Source organism: Columba livia, chromosome 3 (genome assembly GCF_036013475.1).
Source record: "Columba livia isolate bColLiv1 breed racing homer chromosome 3, bColLiv1.pat.W.v2, whole genome shotgun sequence".
NCBI classification, from domain to species: Eukaryota; Metazoa; Chordata; class Aves; order Columbiformes; family Columbidae; genus Columba; species Columba livia.
In genome coordinates this window covers 82105101-82127339 of record NC_088604.1, presented here as the reverse complement: position 1 = coordinate 82127339, position 22239 = coordinate 82105101, and the positions used below count along the sequence as shown (strand labels likewise).

Here is a 22239-nt window from a genome sequence, read left to right as displayed (position 1 = left end):
AGGCAGTTCTACTGATGCCAGTGTTCAGGTTCTGAACCTTTTCACAATACTTAAATTGGAAGCCTAAACAAGAAAAGTGTTTTCCTTTTAAAATTAATCTTAGCACAGTGGTCTCACAGATGTGAAGCAGTATGTTTTCCTTAGTGTGATTAATTATTTTTTGTTTCCTTTTTTTTGTAATATTTTTCAAGAATTGTATTTCTAGTGTGGTCTGTACAAAGGGACAACACATAAGAGAGTCTGATAGCATCTTGATAAATCATGAAGTAAACATCTTCAAAGGCATCTTCCTAAAGCAACTTTTTCCAAGAATCTAAAGTTAGAGACAGATATAGGGAGGAATGTGTGTATATGAGGAAGAAATTTGAAGATAGCCATAGCATATTACTTATTCCTTATAAAAAGTGCTGCTGAACTTCCACTGAAACTTCTGGCTACATTTTTCTCATCTGGGAGAGACTGGCACTGGAAGTAATTGATGATTCAGTCTAAACTGGTTTGATGGTTAGCTTTGCAGATTTTTTTTCTTCCCCTGTGTTTCTTACCATTTTCTTCATTTAGATACTGTTTTTTAATTTGTTTGGAAGGCTATCTACTTAGCCTGCATGTTTAAGCTTCTTTATTTCCAGGGGAAATGGTGAGAGGCTTAAATCAATATTGCCAAATTTGTGATTGTGTATAATAATTTCACACAAAGTGCATTAAATGAACACATTTAAGGTTAAGAAAGCTAGCACTCAGCTGCTGAGAAATGCCAGACTACTGCTTTCTCTTGTCACTGCTTCCAACACCAGTTCCCTCGGTTGGCCTCTGCTGAGCCCCACTGTTCTAGGTCACTAGTTGGTCCTTTCTGTGCCTCTGTATCTCTTTGTACTGATTCACAGTATTCCTCCCTTGGCATTAAGTTTAACTTCTGTCCTTTTTATGATAATTTTTGTCTCTGCTCCCTTTCCCTTGCTAACCGTAGTCTCCTCTGTATCATTGCCTGCCCTGGGTTTTGTTTGCTTCCCAACCCTCAGGCCAGCCTTGGTGATCGAAGTCCCTTCAACTCTGTTTAGACTTTTCAAAAAGAAGGAAAAGATAGTTATAGTTCTCATTAAAATTGGTTGATTTCTTGTTGTTGTTGAGTAAGTTATTAGATTAGACAGGTGTAAGGATAAGTATTCCATTAAATAAATATGCAGCTGAAAGTAGTGTAGAGACTGTATTACAAACTTTTTATTGCATCCATGTTACCATCATATTATATTTCAACTGGTCCTCCAAGATTGACCTAGTTTGCACTTCTCACAGCCTCTACAATTTACAGATATTAAAAAGATGTTTAAAAAAACTTAATGGAATAACTAAATTTAATCTAAAACCAGTTTGGCCTGGAGGGAATATACACCCTCAGAATGACAGGAGATTCTCTTTTATTTAAGGATTTTAAAATATCATTACAAAATAAACTGACTCAGTGTAGGCTGTGTGTCATGGTAGACAAAGCGTTAAATATTTTTGGTAATCCAGCAGTTCCAAACTATTACAGATATCTCAGAAGTATTCCTATTTAATCATGTTTTTTCTAATCCTGTGGGTATTCTTTCACTAGAGGTAAATAGGAACTAGAATTCCATGCTGTAGAAAAACCTGGTCATGGTCTCCCCATCCCAAGTCCTGTATTGTCACCTTTTCACTTGTGTTGGAAACTGTGTCTGTCCATTATGTAACTGGGTAGTGAGTCTGCTCACTGAGCAAATCTAATAGCAACATTTCCAGGAGAAGGTTGGGGCATTAGAGAATTTGAGGTTTATTTTAGTTTTGCCTCCCTGAATTGATTTGCCTTGTATTATTACTAGGTCTGACACAGGAAGCAGTAGAAATCTGCAAGGCAACCTACAGTTGAGACAGAGTAAATGGTGTGTACCTAAAGCCTAAGCCTCTTCTCCTTGATTATACAAGACATACTCCTTATATTTAAGCAATAGTTTCTGTTTCTAAAAGGTAATGTCGAATGACTTGCAAACTTCATTTATGAAAAGTCAGGCCCGACTCTCAGCTGGTTTATAATTTTCTTTTTCATAGTGATTTTGCGTTAGTGCTCTTGCGTTAGTGCTCTGCCTGTATTGTTCCTATATGGAAATGTTGAGTACTGACTATAGCTCACTATCACATTGAAACTAATTCCAGATTTTGCTCAGTTGACTAGTGTTTGACTATGATGATTGTCTAAACAAGTTGCTTGCCATCCATGTTAAAGTTGTTTACTATGATATTTTCAGGCTTCTTCATTTGGATTCATTTTTATATAGACATTTGACATTTTATGTAACTTTGATTGCTTGGCAAGAGCTCAGTCGAAGTGGTTGTGGCATATTGAAGCATTGCGGATTTTTGTGGAGGGTTAAGTCTTAATGACTGGTATACTACTTTTGATTACAGTGTTTCATGACATTTGTCTTTTGGAGGATTTACTGATAATTGAAATTTACTAGCTTTTACTTTCTTCACAACTATTCATTAAATACCTAAATTTGTCACAGACATTCCAATGTGATTATTAACAACTTCTCTGTTTAAAAAATAAAAGCTACATGGTTGTGTGAAACAAAGGAAGTAGGTGTTTTCTCTGGTATCTCTAGTACTTAGAATATGAGCTCAAACCTTGGAGTTTTAATGGTATGTATTTATATATATAAGAACATGAAATAGAAATTAAAATTGATCCAAAGTGTGCAGTAATTAGATTAAATTAATTAATGTGGAAAAGGCACTTACCATATTTTAATTTATTAAAATGAAAAATTGACTTGGTTTCTGCTTTAGTATTCCAGTCTTTGATAGTTTGAATTTAGAAATACTGTCTTGAGTAGTCATGGGTAGTTGCTGCATATTCTTCTACAGCCTTATCCCAATTATATGTATATCTATGCTGCACAAGGTTGCACTTCATGGCAGATTGCTGCCACAAAATCCATTGTTGGAATTTGACTGGAAATTTCTGTTTGCCTTTCTAGTTTCAACTCTGCTCACTCCATCTTAAACTATCTCTAGGTCAATGATATCTATTGGTTTTGACTTGAAGACAAAGTGAAAATAAAGAGCAGAAAGAAGCTCACCTTTAAGAAGCAGTGACCAGCATGGTGTGCATGGTTGTAACATGGCTGTACAACTCCTTCCACTTAAGTGGCCAGTGCTGCTGTTTGGAGTCCTTGGTAGTGCAAAATTAGCACTGTTAACTTCTCTGCCTTCAGTCCTCTCAGACAGAAGTATGACAAGGGTTCACTTGTTCGGCTGCTCTGAATTCTAGGTTTTCTGAACTGCCTGATCCAAGCTGGAGATTCAGGATGCCATAGATGTAGAGAGCTTTTGCTTTTTGGGTCTGGTTTTGTTTTGGGCTTTTTTCCCTTCTTCTTTTGGAGCGTCTTAGGCAGGAGTAGCACAAGCAGAGCTAGGAAAGCTTCTTCCCTGTACTGAGCTGAATACAGAGCAGAGCTATATTTTTTGATGTGGCGGATCAGAAGAAAGGAAAAGGAATCTTCAGCTGAGAATTCAGGTGTATTTGCTTAGTGGTGTCATATACAAGTTTTTACAGGCATGTTTTGTTTTTCTAAGTAGAAAGCTTGTCTTGATTAAATTTGAGGACTTAGATTACTGGTCTGGAATTTCAGACATGTAAGCAGCTTGATATGAGCAAGCTGCAGGGCTGCTATATAGCCAGAGATCCTGAAGAAGTTCTTTGCAAGTAGGTAGATTGTAAATGTGTTCTGGACGTTTCAGGTTTACTGCATGTACACGGGTCATCTGCGCAGTATTTTCAGCGCATTTCTAGTGCACTCCATATATTGGATCTGCTGCATGTTGCACACATCTCTGCTTGGGAATCCTAGAAGGAAAACAGGGATGCTTGAGATCTTTTGAGATCACCTTCTACCTTCTTCCCCTAGAAAGGCATGTTATTAAAAGCTTCAGTTAAAATTTTCTTTTATGATTCTAGAAATAAACTTCACATTTAGAAGGGCAGAGACATTTTCATAGCAAACTTATCAGGAACTAGAACTTAGAAGCTCAAAGGCTGCAGGTTGGGCTCTACTGGTCCAGAAGTATTTGTAGGGGAGAATGTAACACTCTCTTTATTACTAGGATCAGTCAAGATCTGGCTCTCATCGCACGGGAAATCAACGATGTAGCAGGAGAGATAGATTCAGTGACTTCATCAGGCACTGCCCCCAGTACCACAGTAAGCACTGCTGCCACCACCCCTGGCTCTGCCATAGACACTAGAGAAGAGGTAGGAGATCTTCATGGAGAAATGCATAAGGTTCTTCCTTTTCTTTATTTCTTTTGCTTTTAGCATTTTGCATAGCTTTTTTTTTAGTTATTTCCACTCAATCCCTATGCATGCTCTCTACATTGTTTTTTGATTTAAAGTTCCTTTACATTTCAACAAACAACCCAGAAATTATTCTATGAACACAGCTTGTCAAAAGAATGCATACTATCTATCTCTTTTTTTTTCCACGAAACACAGGACAAGATAGTTACTCGTTTCTTGCTTGTCTGAAGCCTTAGATACCACTGGGTATCTAAGTGCATACTAGTGTGCATGCGCAAATATATATGAATGTATATACATTTAATACTTTGCATAGCTATTAAAAACAAAAAAAGTCCCTTTTTTCACAGGTGACATTAAAGTTTTGTCTTCTGAACATTGAAATACTTAGGTACCATCAGTCAAAAATAACTTTAGATTTTTGTTCTTAATAACATTATCAAAAACTGCCTTGAAATTAGTTTGACTTGTGCTTCTAATAATTCTTGTTTTCTTTGACTGTCTCTGGTGTGCTGCTCCATTATTATATTGACTAACTTGTTCTAGTAACCATCACAGGTCTAATGCTGGTGAACATATTAATCTGAATTTTAATCATCACTTTCTACCATATTACAATTTATCCTAATAAGTTGTAAAAGTTTATTGCATTTTTTTCTTCGTAGTGTTCCTTTCAAAATGTGTTTATTCATTTTTGTGTGCATAAAGTTTGGTTAAAACATAAGTTTACTGTGTTTAGTATAAAATGGTCTTTTTCTGTGGAAAAAAAAAAGATAAACACTGTTAAAAAATCTGTGTGAGTTGTATACTCAGAAAAACTGTAACTGCACTCACATAGATTTTAATTTTAATTCTCATGGATTTATGGCTGAACTGTAAGGAAGAAGAATGCTCATTTTCTCAGGTCCAGTTAGACCACTCCGATTTTTATATTACTAAAAAATCACTTCCTAAACTATTGTACAGTGTGTACTTACTACTGCAGGTGGCAGTATCTCCTTTCAGTAGGTATAGGTATTTCTGTAACATTATGACTAATCTGGGAGAAAATCTAAATTTTATAGTACTGTACTTAATTCCACAGATATTTTCCATTAATCAAAGGAATAAATTGTTCAATACCAGTTTATAGGTAACTGTTATGTTACCTGCCTGTAAGCAAAATTTCTGTGTGGTAGTCTAATTTTGCCGTGTATGTCTGGTATATGAAAAAAGACAAGGAATTGTTGCATAAGAGATACATCATTTTATACTGTCCAAGGCAACAGGATGATGTTTATTTGATAGTCTTCTTGTAAACTGTTTCATAAGGAAAAAAAAAAGGTCTGACCTTGCGTGTACGTAGTAGATATCATAAACTGCATTTTTCTTTTACCCCCCAGTTGGTTGACAGAGTGTTTGATGAAAGTCTCAATTTTAGAAAAATTCCTCCACTAGTGCATGCCAAACCACCAGAGGGGAATGGTCGGACTAATGATCCTAGACCTCAGCTAACAGATGCACTTGATCCCCCAACAATTACCCGGAGAAGGACTTGGAGCAGAGATGAGGTAAGTACACAAGCAGGGTTGTCTCTGGTAATGTGTCTATTTTAAGCTTTTGCCATTGTCTCCCCACTTAAAATTCTAGGCACTATTCTTTCTTTCCTACCTGTAGCAGGTAGCATTAATACTGGAAAAAATATTTGTGTATCATTTAATTTCCAAAATGTTAAAATATGTTTGTTTGTATACAATACTAATTAAAACACAATTATGTGGGGTTTTTTTAAGTTAAAAAAAGCTTTCAAAATATGTATAATTATTTGTATTTAATTCCCATTAAACTAATAATACGCTTTTTTATTAAAAACCTATTGCAGGTTATGGGGGACAGTTTGCTATTGTCCTCAGTCTTCCAGTTTTCTCGCAAGATACGACAATCCATAGACAAAACAGCTGGCAAAATCAGGTGAGTTTGTAAAAATTCTTGTTATTACTGAAAACGTTCTGCTCTCATCACCAATGCGTAACACAGATAAAGGAAATGTATTTAGTAGCAGCTTGTGTTTTAAAAAAAGTAATGTTGCCTATGTGTTTTTTTAGTTTTCAGAAAGATTTGGAATTAATAATTTTTCCATTATTGTTTGTGTGTATTTCACATTATGTGAAGATAAATATCAGCAAAGTTTCTATGGACAGAACAGTATCCATCATACTTTCAGCAAAGGAGCTGTTCCAACACATGCAAATGTTGTGCAAAATCTACATGACCTCAATGCAAGTCTTGTAAAACTCTCTTCCTTAGAAGATAAAGTTAAAATGTTGCTGAACTGTAAAACCAGGCTGTGTACATTTGTCAAATTGTTGTAAGGATCACCCGGGTTAGGAAGAAAAACAGAGAAGAGCAGTTTCAGTAAATCCTTCTGAAAAAAAAACTTGCTCTGGAGACAATGTTGTCACTATTGAGATCTAAAGCAACAGATGTAACCATCTCTTATTTTTAATGGAAAATGCCTGCATAGATAGATTCCTGCATAAAATGTCATAGTAGCTAACAGGAAGTATATACATGTCAAAAATGAGAACATGTTGCTGTACCAACAGCTCCATTTCACTTGAGTGAGTTTACAACCATTGGTGACCACTTTGAGCAGAATAAATAAAAATTCTAAGTGCAAGGATCAGATTGTATAATTCGGGTGTCCTCCTTCATGTCTTCGTGCAGTTAATAATTTAAAAATTGAGTAGAAACAGTAAATAGTAAAATAGTAAAAATTTAAAAATAGTATATTAAAAATAAGAAAGAGATTTGGCTGAACTGCATGTAGTTTTCTGTATTGGTTAGTTTGTCTAGGAAGTGTTAGATATTGAAATCTTAGATGAGTGACAAATTAATCATCAGATCATAAATTTATTTCACCATAGGGTGATGTAACTAGTAAAAGCAGCAAAATACTAACATATCTGAAGGTTATATTCTTGTGGGAGTACCAAAAAAAATATATCTATAAATTGGTAAAAACTACAGGTTATCTGCCATTTCTAGTCCTGGTCTCTCTAGTAGGAGCGTATCACTGAGTGAAGAATTAAGACTTTAAAAGCCTGCAGTATATTCTAATTATTTCTGTTCTAAGGTTGTCTGTGTGTTTTTACTGGTGGTTACAGGTAACATTTGTGAGTACTTTATTCCCACTATCTCAGAATATGTTCTTGGACTGATATTCATCTCATTTCTCTTTTTCCAACTCACCATTTTGGGACTACAGGATTATAATATTGGAAATAGGTCATTGGCTGCCTTTCCCTCTTTGGTTGCTCCAGATACGTTCTTTTATGTATCCCACTATTTATTTGAATATCCCTAAAGAAAAGACATAAATGTATTTTACTATGTAAGATTTGGATACATACGAGTTTGTGAAATGCAGGTGTTGTGCAATATGGTTACTCTCAAAAGCTGTGCCAAATTAACAGAGATCAAATTCATTATGCAGAATTGATTCCAAATTTTGCGTAAGTTCACAAACCGTTCAAGTGTAATCAACCTCTGAGTGCATGCTATCATTTACTTTAATAGCTGATCTCAAATGATGAGCAACTAAATACATGCAAAGAGATACTAAAGAATGACCATTCTTTGGAAGTAATTTTAAAGGGTGTTTGAAATTTGGACACAGAAACAAAATATTACATGAAGTTCAGTTTTTCACATAATTATCTGGAAAAATACAGTGACATCCATGAAGAACTCTGCTTACCAATATATTTTTTCTCTTTTTGAAGATGCATCATTGGAACAAGAATCTTGCTTATTTACTGACTTATTTGTGGTAGGCGTCTAGGATGATATGTATCTTAAGTTCCTCAGAAGCAGTATAGTAGGTACTCTTTCATTATGCTGATTTTTCTTGACGGTTGGCAGTTTCTGTTAATATGTTGCCAGCACAGCTGTAGTTCACTTAAAAGAGAAGACTTGAGTTCAGCACAGTGAGTTGAAACAAATTTATGTATGCAAATTAATTCTGAAAAGAGCAGGTAACTATAAAAACAAGTCTTGCACTTCTCTGATTAATATTCTGAGCTTAAAAGGTAATTTGGCTACATTGTAGTGAAGGTAATAATGACAATCATGTATGATGTAAAAATATAAGCATACCTATAAACATTTTATATACATGTAAATATAGTGTCATTGCACATTTCTATGAAAACATCGTGGAGAAACTTTAATAAGCAATTATTTAGCATATTCCCCAGAGCTATTATCAAAACTTCCTTTTTCTGCCACTCAGAATGGATTTGAATAATACGATGTTACTCATAACATCACTAGTATTTTGAATCAGAAAAGCAACAATAGTTTTAGAATTGTTTTTAGAGAGCATATAAGGCAGCTAGAACCTATTACAGACTTGATCTTAGCTTTGTTTTGATTATACAATTTCAGCCAACTGGTGTGCTTCTATTCTTTTTACTGGAGTTAAGCCAGTTAAAATTTCTGCCCCGAACAGATACAATGAGAATCAATCAGGATTTGTCCAGCCAGTAGTTGTGTATTTTTCCAAAGTACTTGAACCTTAGAGGAGAAATTTTTAGGGGCACCAGTGAGAGTACGCCTGACTGGGTTTTCAAGGTCCTTCCTCAAATTTTCTTCTTCATGAATGTAAACCACTCTCCAGAGAACACAGGCAGTATAAGGCAATTACACTCCTTACAGATTTCATCATACATATTAAAGAAATGGCATCCTTCCCATTGGGCTCCAAATGGAGAAAGACACGCTTCCTGTGAATGCAAACACCCTTCCTGCTGTTATATTTTAGTTGCAATAGCTAGCTTTACAAACAAACCAGTTTCACTTGGGCTAAAATTTATATTAAGAACATAAACATTTTCAGTCATTCTTGATAAGCAGATCTATCATAAAATAAAATAAAACAGTCATGAAAATCAATTCATATGATGATAAAAGGAAATATATATCTTTTTGCTTGACTGGTTTCTTCCCCAGTTAATTAGAGCTGCTATTTCTGATTTCCAATTTATAGATAATGTCCCAAGTTCCACTGAGTTAAGAAATAGGATTGAGAGAAGCCTCCGACACTGTATTCCCCTCTGGCTTCTCCCAGTGCTGGCCACACTGTTTTGTTTGGGGTTTAGTGGGGGTTTTGTTGTTTTTTTTTTTTCCCCAAGTCCTAGTGTGGTGTGTTCTGGATGAACCAGATTCCAGTTCCTGGTCCTTTCCTTTCACCAAATCCTCTATATAGTTGTAATTTTCTTCAGGATGAAGTCATAGCTTTGTGTATTGCTAAGTTACTTTTTTTTTTTCTAATATTTCTTTATTCATTACGTTGTGTAATCAGGTTTTTATCTGCTGGTGTACATTGTATTTAAAAATTCTGCAGCAGTCTTACCATGTATCTCCTAAGCCATTTGTTGCTAAAAAATTATTGTGGTGGCAGTTTGTTTGCTTTTCTGTCTTTTATATGTGATAATGAGTTTGCAGGAATTTTTGAGATTATGGAGGAAGAGTTATGCAGGTTTTGAAGTGAGAAGACCAACATGATTTAATTAGCGCTCCACAATGTGAATGCAGTGTTATTGGCTTGCTTTGTAGCAGGCAAGTGCCTCTTCAGTCAGGGAAAATCTAGGCAAAGCATTCAAGTCAGTGCAGGTGCTACTTGTCAGACTCTGCAGCTTGCTCTGCATCCTGCAAAGTGCAGTGAAAGAAAAATGGGGAGTGAGAACAAGCAAGTAAGAAATTTCAGGCAGATTTACCCCAGAAAGTTAGACTGGGAATGGCAAGAGCAGAAAAGAGCGAGCATTTATAAATATGTTCTTTGAATATAAAGAGTACGGTTGGAAGGAGAAAGAGCAAAGGAGACAGAGATGAAGACCCCTGGGAGGTTAAAATGTACTAAATGAAGAACTGAAAAAAATGTTGTAAAAACGAAATAGTCTGGCTAAAGTTAGAGCAAAACCAGATCACCCTGTCCACTTCATAGTGGAAATAATAACTTTTTAAAAATTACTGCTTTTGTTTTTCTCCTCTTGTTTTGTTAATAAAATGACCTATGAAATGGAAAGCTGTCAAATTGTAAAAGAGATGTAAGAACACCATCTCTAAAATAAAGACTGAAAATACCACATACACAAGCAGAGGCATTAATCACATAAAGGTAGAAGTATTTTAATATAGCATGATCAAGAAGGTAAATGAAAATCACAGGAAGTGTCGCAGTAACTTCCATATTTTTTTCCTATTAATTCTGTTTACTGCTAAATAAAGTTTTGTTTTCCATGGTCCTGCTGGTTTCCAGAATAATATAAATCCTATTAAAATATGGAAACTATAGCTGTGTAACCTCCTCTGTATACTGAATCAAAATATTTCCAGGTGTTGCCTGTCTTGTTTTATTGTAAGATCCAAAAAGGATTTGATTTGCTCTGCTTTTTAATTATTTAAACTCATCAGTGTCAGGCAAGTCCTAAATTTTCCATTGTAATTGTACTTTCTAGCATTCAGGTTTGCAGTTTTATGGCTTTAAGCTTTTGCACTCCCTTCCAGAACATAAAAGCAATCTTGTCAGGTCTCTGATGATCAGCTTAGTTACACAATGATGGCACTACTTGAGGCCAGAAAGTGTGTCCTGTTTTCTTCACTGTAATTTTGATCACTCTTCCCTGGATAAGTATGTATAATGTTTATTCTTTGTATGCTTTGTACTTTAATACATGAAAATGGCTTGCAGAAGTGTCATTTGCTTCCATTCCTTTACATCATGTTGTGAGAGCAGCACTGTATCTCAGTGAAACATCTGACAAATCCATGTTCTGAAGCAGCAGTGAGTGAAGACCTCAAAGACACAAGAGTTAAAGATGCTTCAGGATGGGCTGTCTACAGGCATCTATGTGCTGATAGGATAATACAGGCTGTATGTCTGGAAAAACTAGACTTTCTTCACAGGTTGATAATAGACAGTGGGATTTTCTATACGGTATAAGTAAGTGAAAAAAAAATTAACAGAAAAGCAGTACTAAGTCTCTAGATTGCTTTCAAATTCTTAGTCTTTATGAAATGCAAGGTATTGTGAATTTCCAGCTTAAAAATTATTTCCTCAGAGACCTACCTACACTAATAACTTCTTTAAAATGTACTACTTTTTGGTTATGACTTTAAAATGGTTTGGTTTTTTGCTTAGCAGTTTTACTGCATCTATTTTTGTACTTCTAACTCTGAAATACCAATTAGAAAAGAAGTGAATTTGGACTCCTGTGTGTTATCATGGTGTCACTGAAAAAAAAAAAATAATAGCCAGACCTTAAACATCTGCACATTCCTTTTTTGTTGTTGTTTTTCAATTCTGCAAATGTAGAGAGTTTAGATGCTATTCATGATACGACAATGAAAACAAAAATTATTAATCACACCTGGAAAGCAAGCCATTAAAAATGAGGAATTTCACAGCATGCTGTGGAGCTTTATAAATAATACAAGGGACTTCTTTAAACATTTAATACAGATAATACCTATATTAATAAATCATGTCTATATAGTTTGTGTGTTAAGACTTCTCAATGAAAACTTTTATGAAATGCATTTTTCTTTTTATTTTCTGAAGAATTTTATTTTTCATTAAATTAATATAAAATAGAAATGTAAAAGACTTGCATTTAGTTACAACTGTTAATCTTTCTCTTTTGTTTTGCAGTTGTTGTACAATGCAGTGTTAGTAGGGAATTCTCTGTCTACTATAAAATAGTTATTTTTTTTTTAAATGTCTCTGTGCTGGAGGAAAGAATCAGCTGTGTCTTTTCAACATTTTAAGCGAGTATTTAGCTATAGAAATTGCATTTTAATGTCAGTAATAGTCATCTTGCTGAAACCCTGTATGCTTCCCTGAAAATTTAAACTATATGGTTGGATTCTGTCAGTTTTCAATATTTCAAATTTTAGTTTTATTCCATGGTCCCTCTCCTGCTTTCTTGTATCAAGGATCTAATCTTTCAGTTTCTTTATTTTTGTCTATTTTAAACATATTGTTCTTGAATTTTTTTTCTTCTAGAATACTATTTAAGGACAAAGACAGAAATTGGGAAGAAATTGAAAACAAGTTGCGAGCTGAAAGTGAAGTTCCTATTGTGAAAACATCGAGCATGGTATGAATTCCATTGGTTTGAATGAGCTTCTGCTCTAATTTCTAAATAGTCAGTAGAGGAATGTGTTATTTCAATGATATAAAGGCAAAAATCTTTAGAAGGTTTTATTTAGACGTTCAGTATAAACCTAATCTTCTTTAGTAATTGCTGAGACTTACTGTCTTATAAAGAAACAATCTTAAGTAATTGTTCAGGGGAAATACTCGGATCAAGAAAATAATAAAAGGAGTTCAGACTATATACCTACTTAAAACAAAATGTAGCAACCACTGGTTTGAATACTGGATTACTTTTAAATTAACTTGTTTTACAATGTCAAGATTACTTTACCTACTGATTATTAATACTTAATATACAATACTTAATACTATTAATACTGATTATTAATATTTAGAGAAATAGTTGTGTTTTGCTATATGTGAATGGAAATAATCTGTAGACACACTGCAATAAAAGCACTCCTCAATGAAAAATAATCATGTTGATTTTGTGTGGAAGTGATAACTACAGCTCTAGTTGACTCATGTAGTCATCTGCCCCTACCTAATGAGGGCCATTTCATGACCCAGCTGCGTGGCAGCATGAGGGAAGGGAGCATACATGTTGTTTCCTCCTAGTCTTCTCCTCTGCTTCTAAACACAGAGTGCAGAGTTTGAAAAACATCTCTGCATGTGTGAGCAGGTGGAGAGCCTGGCTACACTAACCCATCTTGAGTGCCAAGCTGTTAAGAATGTCAACTTAGAAAGGCAGTTTTCTTTTCTGAGGGAAAGGTGAGAGAGGAAACTCCTTCTCTCATACTTTGTACTGAACTGCTCAGAGGCAGCGAACACGCTTCCTCTGGCATTGACCTGGCTGGCACTTCTCTGTTACCTCGTCACTAGTTATTAAACTCATCCAGATTGATTTTTCCTGGAAGTATTAAAAACCTGGCCTGTAATTTCTACAGAATAGTATATTTCTTAAGCACAATCATTAATAACTCTGTGTTATAATTTATTAGATACACTGACAGTTTTTGCTGGTTTTTTTAGAGTTCAATTAAGCAAATTACTCGCAGAAGTTTCAAATTTTAAAAATATGATAATATAAGGAGTTTCTCTTACCCTGTCCATTCCTGCAATAAGATTAGTTTAGTATTTTATGTTCTAAATGCCATGAATATGGGGGTTTTAGGCATTCATTTGAAAAAAGAAAATGATTAGTTCTATATTTATTCATAAGTTCAACAATTTACAAATTTTTTTTTACAATATATTAAATCTTCTCACACTGTTTGAAAGTGTATGGTTGTGGTTTGTTTTTTTTGTTTAGTTTTTTTCCTTTATGCACTGATTTTTAAGTCTCTGCTCGGTTTTCAGAGCAATGTATTATTCAAATGTAGTGCTTATTTTTACCACAGAATATTATTAAATGTTAACAGAGGACAATTGTAACTGATGTTTGTTTTGTCCTGGGGACATTTATGTCCAGCTCAGATGTGGCATCTGCTTAAAGATATTGACTTCGTAAAATCCAAGGTAATCAATCTCTTTGCCACCCACAAAAGTCATATTACTTAGTACAGAATAGGTTTCTATGATGGGTTAAATGGGTTTCTGAAATCAGTGCCTTTGAAAATTCTCAGCTTTTGAAGACCACTGATAGCTCTCCTCAGCAGCTGGATTAACAGTATTCTTCAGTGTAGGATCCCTCAGTTGTAAGATTTACATATTTATAGTTTAAGATGTGGTACATTTAAGGATTGTTGTATTTCTCAGTGTGTTGCTGTGCTATGTCTGTGTTAGCAAGTAGTGCAGCACAGAAGAGAAAAATCTGTAAGGCGAACAAGTGCTGAGGACCCAACACTGATGTGCTATGCAGAGTCTCGGGGGCACAGGGCCCAATGGTTGCGACAAAATCCCAGTGCAGTCATCTTACAGTTCTGACTCACATCTGAACAAGGTTGTACATCACCCTATTCCATTAATACTGGGTTTATACTGCAACTTTTCCTTAAAGGTTTGCTGTCACTTTGCCCATTTCTACAGAACTGTGGTGTCTGTAAGTCTGTGCTTGAGAAGTAGCACAGGCAGATGAGCAAGGAACAGAGTGCCGTTTTCTTGATCTGAGTGATCAGCCAGCGCAGAGGAGCTCTTGATTTCTGAGTGGGCCACGGCTGTCCAGCCTCAAGCACTGCCACCTGGGACTCATGGTGGATATGGCTGGACCACCACCAGCAAGGGTGTTCTTGATACCAGGAGGGGCAACCCAAATAACACACTGAAAAGGTTGGGGAGGGAAATTGTTTACTACTGATAGGTAGTTTGGGTCTCTTTTTCCCTAATGAAATGGTTTTGGTTCTTTTCTAGGAAATATCATCAATCTTGCAGGAACTGAAACGAGTTGAGAAACAGCTGCAAGGTACCAGTCTTGTTTTGCTTTTCTCTTTTGTTCTTGCTTGTTTGAAAACGTTTTTAATGTATGTCTATATACATGTATTATAATGAAACAAAGTCATCACATTTTATTGAAGTATCTTTACAGGATCAGTTATATACATTAGTAAAATGTGTATTTGGTGGCACATGTGGTACAGAAGCATCACTGAATTATTTTAAAACATGAGGGTGATGATATCCTGTCATATGGGTGAGAAAAGGCTCAACTGAAAGTGAAACAGTCCAGAGAATCCCAAAGGAATTATTTGTCAAACATTCATAATAGAAATATTTTGTGGGTAAATATTGAAACATAGGTGATAAAGAATCCTGAGATTACACTTTATAAAATAGTGTTTGCACATCAGTAATACCCTCATGTGTAGCACAGTTCAGTATAAAGAATGCACTGAGACCATAATCTATAGGAAATCTCAAAAACCCACTTTATCTGATACAATAAAATAAAATTTAGGATTAGCTCTTGAAATCTTCCCTTCACACTACTGAATCCACTCTTTGTAATTGTGGAGCACACAGACTACAAAATACAAAAGTTACTTTCCTTTCCAAATGTAAAGACTGTATCTGTATGAAATGGCAAGAAGTACATTGTGCTTACCAAGTCTGTTATTTAGATATATATTCCATTTATCAGAATGAACTTAAAAACTGAGTATATTTTAAAAAGAAGTTGCAGTCTTATTTATTGTTTATACTTTGTTGTTTTTTTTTTAATTTGGAGTGGTCAAATGGCTAGTGGTCCATGCTTATATATAATAATTATTGTATTTGTTTTAAATTTCCTATATTTGTTATTTTTAGTATTCAGATTTAATTCTACAGTAAAATATGTTTTAAAAAAGAATGTTTCAGAAGGAATCATTAACCATTTTTATAGACAAATTAGTATAAGTTTCGTGCTCAGCTATAATTAAAAAAACGTTAAATTATTTCAAATTCTGTTGTGTCCAGAGAACATAACAAAGAAATAAGGCCCAGAGAAAGAGGCCAAGTCATTTCCTTGTGTATGCAGTGCTGTTCGAATACATGTTAGTACAGTTTTGAAAGTAAGATTTTCTGTTAAAAGTGACAATGTGTTAACAGTACAGTAAAATGAAATTGTACCTAGGTGCTTCTGTTTGTCCTCACTATGTGGAGGGAGGGGGACAATAAGTCCGTTGTTATACATTGAAAAGGATAAATGATTGTTCTTTTATAAAAATTTCATTCAGTCATGGAATTAGCTTTGGGGGGGTAAGGTTGAACAAAACATAATATAATGGTAATATTAAGGAAAAAGACCTTTAAAAATGACTAAAAAAATCCCATCTTTCAGTCCCTATAAGGTAATCATAGATGTTTTGTCATCTTTCTTTCCTGTACACACATCAGACAGTGTTTAGTTTGTGCAGTTTCATTTCATCTAAAGTTTTGATACATGTAAATGCTTTTAAATATATGTATCAGCTACATATATGTTGGATACACCACTCCTTTGTAGTGGGTAGCACGCATAAAAACTCATGTCTATCATCGTAATAATAAGAAGTGTTAGAAGAGGATTTTCATAGTTTTTATGGTAACAGAAAATCTATTTTTTATGGTTTCTTCCCTAACTCTTTTGTGTTTTCCTGCCTGTTTAGCAATTAATGCTATGATTGACCCTGATGGTACCCTGGATGCTCTGAGCAACTTGGGCTTCGCCAGCCCCATCTTACCAGCTCAGTCGAAGCTGAAGTCCAGTCCCGTTTCGCAAAGTACCCGCCCCCAAGTGCAGCCAAACTGCCAGCCTGAAGCTCGAGCTGTTAGACCCGCCGCCGGCCCTGTTGCAGCTGAGTTTGAGAATGCTGAATCTGAGTCAGATTTCAGCATACATTTCAATAGGTTTAACCCAGATGGAGAAGAGGAAGATGCCACTCTGCGAGAGTGACATCTCAGTGTTAATACAAATACCTTTCACGTGGAATGTTTAGGAAAAATGAAAAAATATAATATTGGTTTTATAATTTAAAAAAAAAAAAAAAAGAAGAAAAAGGCTTGGTCAAACAGCAGTTGTTTTATTAAACCAGTTTTCTTTAACTGTGATGCTTTGACTGTCACACAAATCCTTGTCAAATCATAAAGATACACCTAGATACCAGTGTAGGAAAGCAGATTGTGGCAGGTTTGCCCTTTGTGGTTGTGTGCTTTGCAAAAGAATTGTTATATCAGCAGTTTTCCTGTAATAGATTTATTTCTTTTGAAAAGCCATTGCAAGCAGTCTAACATTTAATGTTACTGAAACCCCAGATCTCTTTGCCAAGCTGCTCTAATGAATGGACTTCGTCCTCTAAAGTTACATTTAATTCTGAATTAGATGATTTATGCAGGAAACATTATCTTTGACTACAGTGACACATTACTGCAAAAGTTAAGACAGATTTCAGAAAGCATTCATCCTTGTATACAGAAAATCTCACACAGTTCTGTGATTTCTATAACCTTGTTACTGCATAAATTGTCTTGGGGATTATGAAGTTCACATATTATGTTTGCACTAAGATTTGCTGGGAGTGATAGGTGAACATATCAATATCATCAAACAGCAAGCAGTGTTTGGGTGTACATAGAAAACTGGTAATACTGTACTTGTATTATCATTGCAGTGTTTTAATCCACTTTCTGAAAGGACTATTTGGCACTTTTTGATCTTCTTCAACTGTCTTTTTGATGTTAATGAAAGTAGAAGTATTTCATATCTCATTTCTGTCCAAATGTTTGTTGACACTAGGAAACAACTTTAAGCATACAGCAACATGGGACATTTTCAAGCATATTAAGGCAAATGGGCTCTCACCAATTCAAATGCAACGCAAGCTTATGGAAGAAATTACTGTTCCTCGGAGTGATCATGAGATGTAAAATTTTCTGTAGGGGAGTTGGAAATAGAGTTGTCGTAATTTGTTTGATTGATAGATGCACTCCCAAGCAAATTATTTTATTTGCTTATGTATATTTTCCTGTAGTCTTGCTAGTAAAGCTGTCTCTGTCTTACATATTTAAAAGGATTCTGGAAGACAACTGCTAACATAGACATTTTGCGTATACCACTGAAAAGCAGGTCTGTTTAAAGTTTCCTATATAAGCCTATTTTCCTTATAAGTTGTCCCAGTAACTTAACATTTGGAAATAATAATAAGAAGAAAAATAAATTACTTTGTATTTCCAGAACACTGTAATTTGGAGGAATGTTCTTTCTGTTAAATGTAACTAATAGACTGGAATTTTCGTATGTTTGCATCAGTCTCTATATATTAAGGTTAAAGATACAGTTTTGCAGCTTTTATGAAATGGTCTTTAATATTTCAGCAATAATCCTGTATGACATTTGTTTAAAAAAACCTACTTTCTGTACACTTTTAAATTGTACAGGCTTTCAGAAGTCAGTCGAAGTTGGACCAGTTAATAAAAATGCAAAAACTTTTTTTGTAGAGATGTAAAAACAAAACCACTAATCTGTTGTATAATGGATTTCATATTTTCTTTAAAAAAATTAAAAGCAAACAGCCTTCATGTGTGACTCAATATGCTCTACTCAGCTAACTGTGGCAGCCTGGACTACGTGAGTTTACAGAGGCTATGTGAAAAGTTTTAGGAGGTGCAGAAGGGCAAAACTAAATTGAAACTAGAGCGAGGTGTTGAAAACTGAGTGTACCAAACCATCGCCATAGTTCCTTCTTTCGTTTAATGCTTGGGAACATAATTTTTCCGCAGACTCGAGTGGAAAGTAGAAAATGGCAAGGAAGGATTAAAGGTGCAGGCTCTTCATGCGAGATTCTGTTTTTGTTCTTTCAGGCCTTTATACCTTTACGTTCTGTAATAAGCATTTTGCATTACTATGTTCTTATTTTGTATGAACATGTTCTCCTTATTTATTTTTGTTACATTTATTATGTATGTTATTTTGTTATATGCATTTACAACTCCATTTTTAAATAAAGTGTTTCTGGAACTTTACGAATGTTGTGAATATGTAATTGAGAGCTGGGAAGTTCAGTCTTCCTGCAGTCTGACTTTTACTGATATAGGAAATGACTTTTTTTTCATAAACATCTTTTCTTTGGAAAAAGTTGCATTATTGCCACTGCTGCATCTTTTATTCTGTGCTGGAGGTATTGGCTCACTTTCCTGTACTCAGGTTCGTTTCCACACTTGAACTGTTTTTTTTGTGCAAAGCTAGAGGCAAAAATAATGCAGTGTGTCAGTCACCAAACAGTGACTGTGTTTCCCTTTGTAGAATGGAAGGGAGTTAACGTACCTGCCGGCTGCAACAGTAGATGATTTCAGACTGCTTTCCTTCTGATTCATTTATTGGGAAACTTCATTGAACATTCTGACTGTGGAATAGTGTAGCATTTTGTTGTTTCTTCCCGTGTAATCTTTTCATCTGTCCACCATACTTTGAGCTGAGGTTCTGAAAAGATGTTTTTCAGAACTTCTTAGGGAATCCAGCCAGTTAGCATCAGTCCCCTCCTCGCTTTTGACATCAGCAAGTGGGGCTGACATGCAGTGGCACAGAGAAGGTGGAGTTAGGCCTCTTCTGATCAGCGCTGTTGGCTCCTGCCTTAGCCACATGCACTGTTCTAATTATACACCCAACAAATACTTGTAATGACACATCTCTTTGCAGCATACAGAAATAAAGCCAGGAGTGTAATTTGTGTGCCTGACCTGATAACAGCAAGATGACGTTTCACTGCAGCATGTACGTTGTACCAAAAGCAGCTGGTACTTCAGCCTCAGAAGAGAATGCTGCTTCACACAGAAAACTGAACTTCAGTTAATGCTTGTTGGAAGGCCTTTATAATGTTAACTGGAAAGATTTCCAGCATAGAAAAGATCTACACTTACTGCTTTAATGTGCAGCCACGAAAAGAAAGGGTACGCAGGAGTGCGTGAAGCATTCTGTGCGAGCGTGCACAGTAAAAGGAGGCCACTCGCTATATGCCAAGGAGATTTTATATCACCGAGTCTTTTGTATCTGAGGAGAACCGCAAGGAAAAAACTTACCTGCTCACCACACAACTGCTTAGCTGCTTCTTGACAGATGAACGGACTTTTAAAAGCATAAGAATGTCATTTTTGTCTTCAAGTAGAGTGCATCTGTAAACGCTGACAGTTACAGTCCTGGTAGTTCAGCCATGCTCACTGGATACTAAATACATCCGACAATATCAGTCTTGGCAATATTGCTAAAGAGCAGCACTTCCAACTGCACTAGCTCAGGAATCTTGTAAAAACAATTTATGGTTTTGAGTTGGTAAGCCTTGCCCCCTGCTGTTTCTTCAAGTGACAGCCAACAGAGAAGTGGTTGGGGAGCAAGGTGTTTCCTTTTCAGATTCTTTTCTCACTATTTATATATTTCTGGAGGATAAGATGTAGTTAGCAAACAAGTAGGATTATGCAGCCCTGGAAATACTTTAAAGCAGGATAAGATAACTGGAAGCCTGCTGACAAAGATCTTGATCTTTGCTTGTTCCAACAAGACTGGAGTTAAAAGTGAGAAAATAAACCCTGAGCTCACTTTGTCTTGCTAACAACTTCACAAGCAGTTACTATCTAGTGACGTGTTAACGTTGTTACCTCACGTCTGAGGACAGGTCTTAAAATTACAGTATTACAAAATGCCCTTTTGGGGAAGGCTGTATTATTATAAAATGGAAACACAGGGCAACATTTTCAGAAGTTATACTTGCAAAAAATTAATCAACCACTAGGGCCTTAGCGGTGAAGTAGGGAGATAGAGATTTGTTCACTTCAGGGATAAACCGTACATTTTCACATACCAATTAATGTGTGTCCTTGCTAAGTTCTGGTGCTCTAGTCCATAAATTCCTTAAAGGTACCATTTTTAGACTAGTTCTAAAAATTAATACACGTTTATAATTTACAAGTCTTTCTGCTCCTATGGAATAGCTAAAAGTGCTATCAGGACTCTAGAGGTCTTTATATTAAAAAACAACAGTTTAGCAGCAGCGTGACTTTTAAGGAAATGGTGGCCTTTCTTAACAGAAAAAGCCGTATTAATAACAGGGATTTTTTTAAAAATGTGCAACATGAGATTTCTAAAAGTTCTTTATGTCTGTCCGTGTACACGTGGACTTGTATAAAGCTGGGCACAAAGAACAAGGTTTGTATATAAACTTGTAAAAAGCTAGCAGGTGAGTTCACATTTCATTCACAGCATCACCTCTGAGATAATGTGATTGATAAGTTAAGAAAAAATAATTGAGGAAATAATACAGATGTGGATGTGAATTATGGTTCAGATTAGCAGTGATTGATTCTGTTCAGAGATGACTGCAGGTAATTCAAGAGATTTTAAAATTATTAAGAAATGAAATACTTTAATAAAGTTATTGTGCAGTTAGTTTGAGGCAATTTTAGTGCAAAGGAGATCTGGGAGATGCAGATGGCCCATACATACAGATTTGGCCACAAGAATGGTGCTTTCAGAGGTGGTCAGAAGCTGTGCAGGGATACACACGCTATAGTCCAAGATGTGCCTCAGGTGCAATGGGGACTGCAGCCTCCCTGCTCCTCAGCAGAGGATGGCAGCCGGAAATACTTACAAGTTACTATGTGTGTTAGTAATCACATCATTTTTCACGTTGCAGAAAACTTTCTCAAATAAGCTGGCTCTATCCACACAGTAGAATAAAAAAAACCCAAACAAATGTACACCCTCCAGTGCAGTTTATTTTATACTGTTTTCCTAAAATCATTTTTTGCACCTCACAGATGAAATGTGTTTAACTGACTAAAAACAAAAGTGTATAATATTGTGATCTTATTACCTCCACACTTGGCAACTCAAATGCTATCAAAAATTTGCCTCACAGCCCTGTTCGTTCATCTTTCTTTCCAAACATGCAATGACGTGTGCAAACCAAGCTAAGCTATCGTTGCTGCTGTCAGTATGATGGTCATTTAGAAAAGTCTTTGGGTTTTTTTTTGTTACCACAATTTATGAAATGTTCTTAACACCTTATAAGTTGCTTTCTCCCCATTGCAAGTCTGAGGTAAAAACGTTACTTTAGTGATTTCTTGGGTTGATTTCCTAAATGTATAAACTCCTCAAAGATAGCTCCTCTCCAACACCTTTGCAAATTTAAAAATGCTGATATTTATTGAAAATCACATCCATGGCTTCACTGAAGTTATTATTCCGAGAGCAGCAGAAGTTCAAATACAAATCTGAAGCCACAGCTTAGTGCCTTATCTCAGCACAGGCGTCAGCACCAGGCACGCTGAACTTAGGAGAGCTGCGATGTGTTTGATCTGCATGAGCAGGGGTTTTGCTCTTTGGTGTGAGCAGTAT

The 22239-nt window shown here is 35.5% G+C and overlaps 1 protein-coding gene across 25 annotated transcripts in view; it reads left to right on the top strand.

The window, feature by feature from the left end:
• CEP170 (centrosomal protein 170) overlaps nucleotides 1–18875 on the top strand; it is a 95020-nt gene extending 76145 nt beyond the window's left edge. For 8 of the 25 annotated variants that reach the window (XM_065057868.1, XM_065057856.1, XM_065057859.1 and 5 more), the window contains 7 exons: nucleotides 1842–1901; nucleotides 4126–4303; nucleotides 5701–5868; nucleotides 6180–6268; nucleotides 12366–12459; nucleotides 14808–14859; nucleotides 16523–18875. In XM_065057868.1, coding sequence (XP_064913940.1) covers nucleotides 1842–1901; nucleotides 4126–4303; nucleotides 5701–5868; nucleotides 6180–6268; nucleotides 12366–12459; nucleotides 14808–14859; nucleotides 16523–16809 — 928 coding nt within the window. In that variant the 3' untranslated portion in view covers nucleotides 16810–18875. The remainder of the gene's footprint in view (nucleotides 1–1841; nucleotides 1902–4125; nucleotides 4304–5700; nucleotides 5869–6179; nucleotides 6269–12365; nucleotides 12460–14807; nucleotides 14860–16522) is intronic. The other 17 variants (XM_065057870.1, XM_065057864.1, XM_065057875.1 and 14 more) reach the window with 4 other exon arrangements.
• The last annotated feature ends 3364 nt before the right edge of the window (nucleotides 18876–22239 follow it).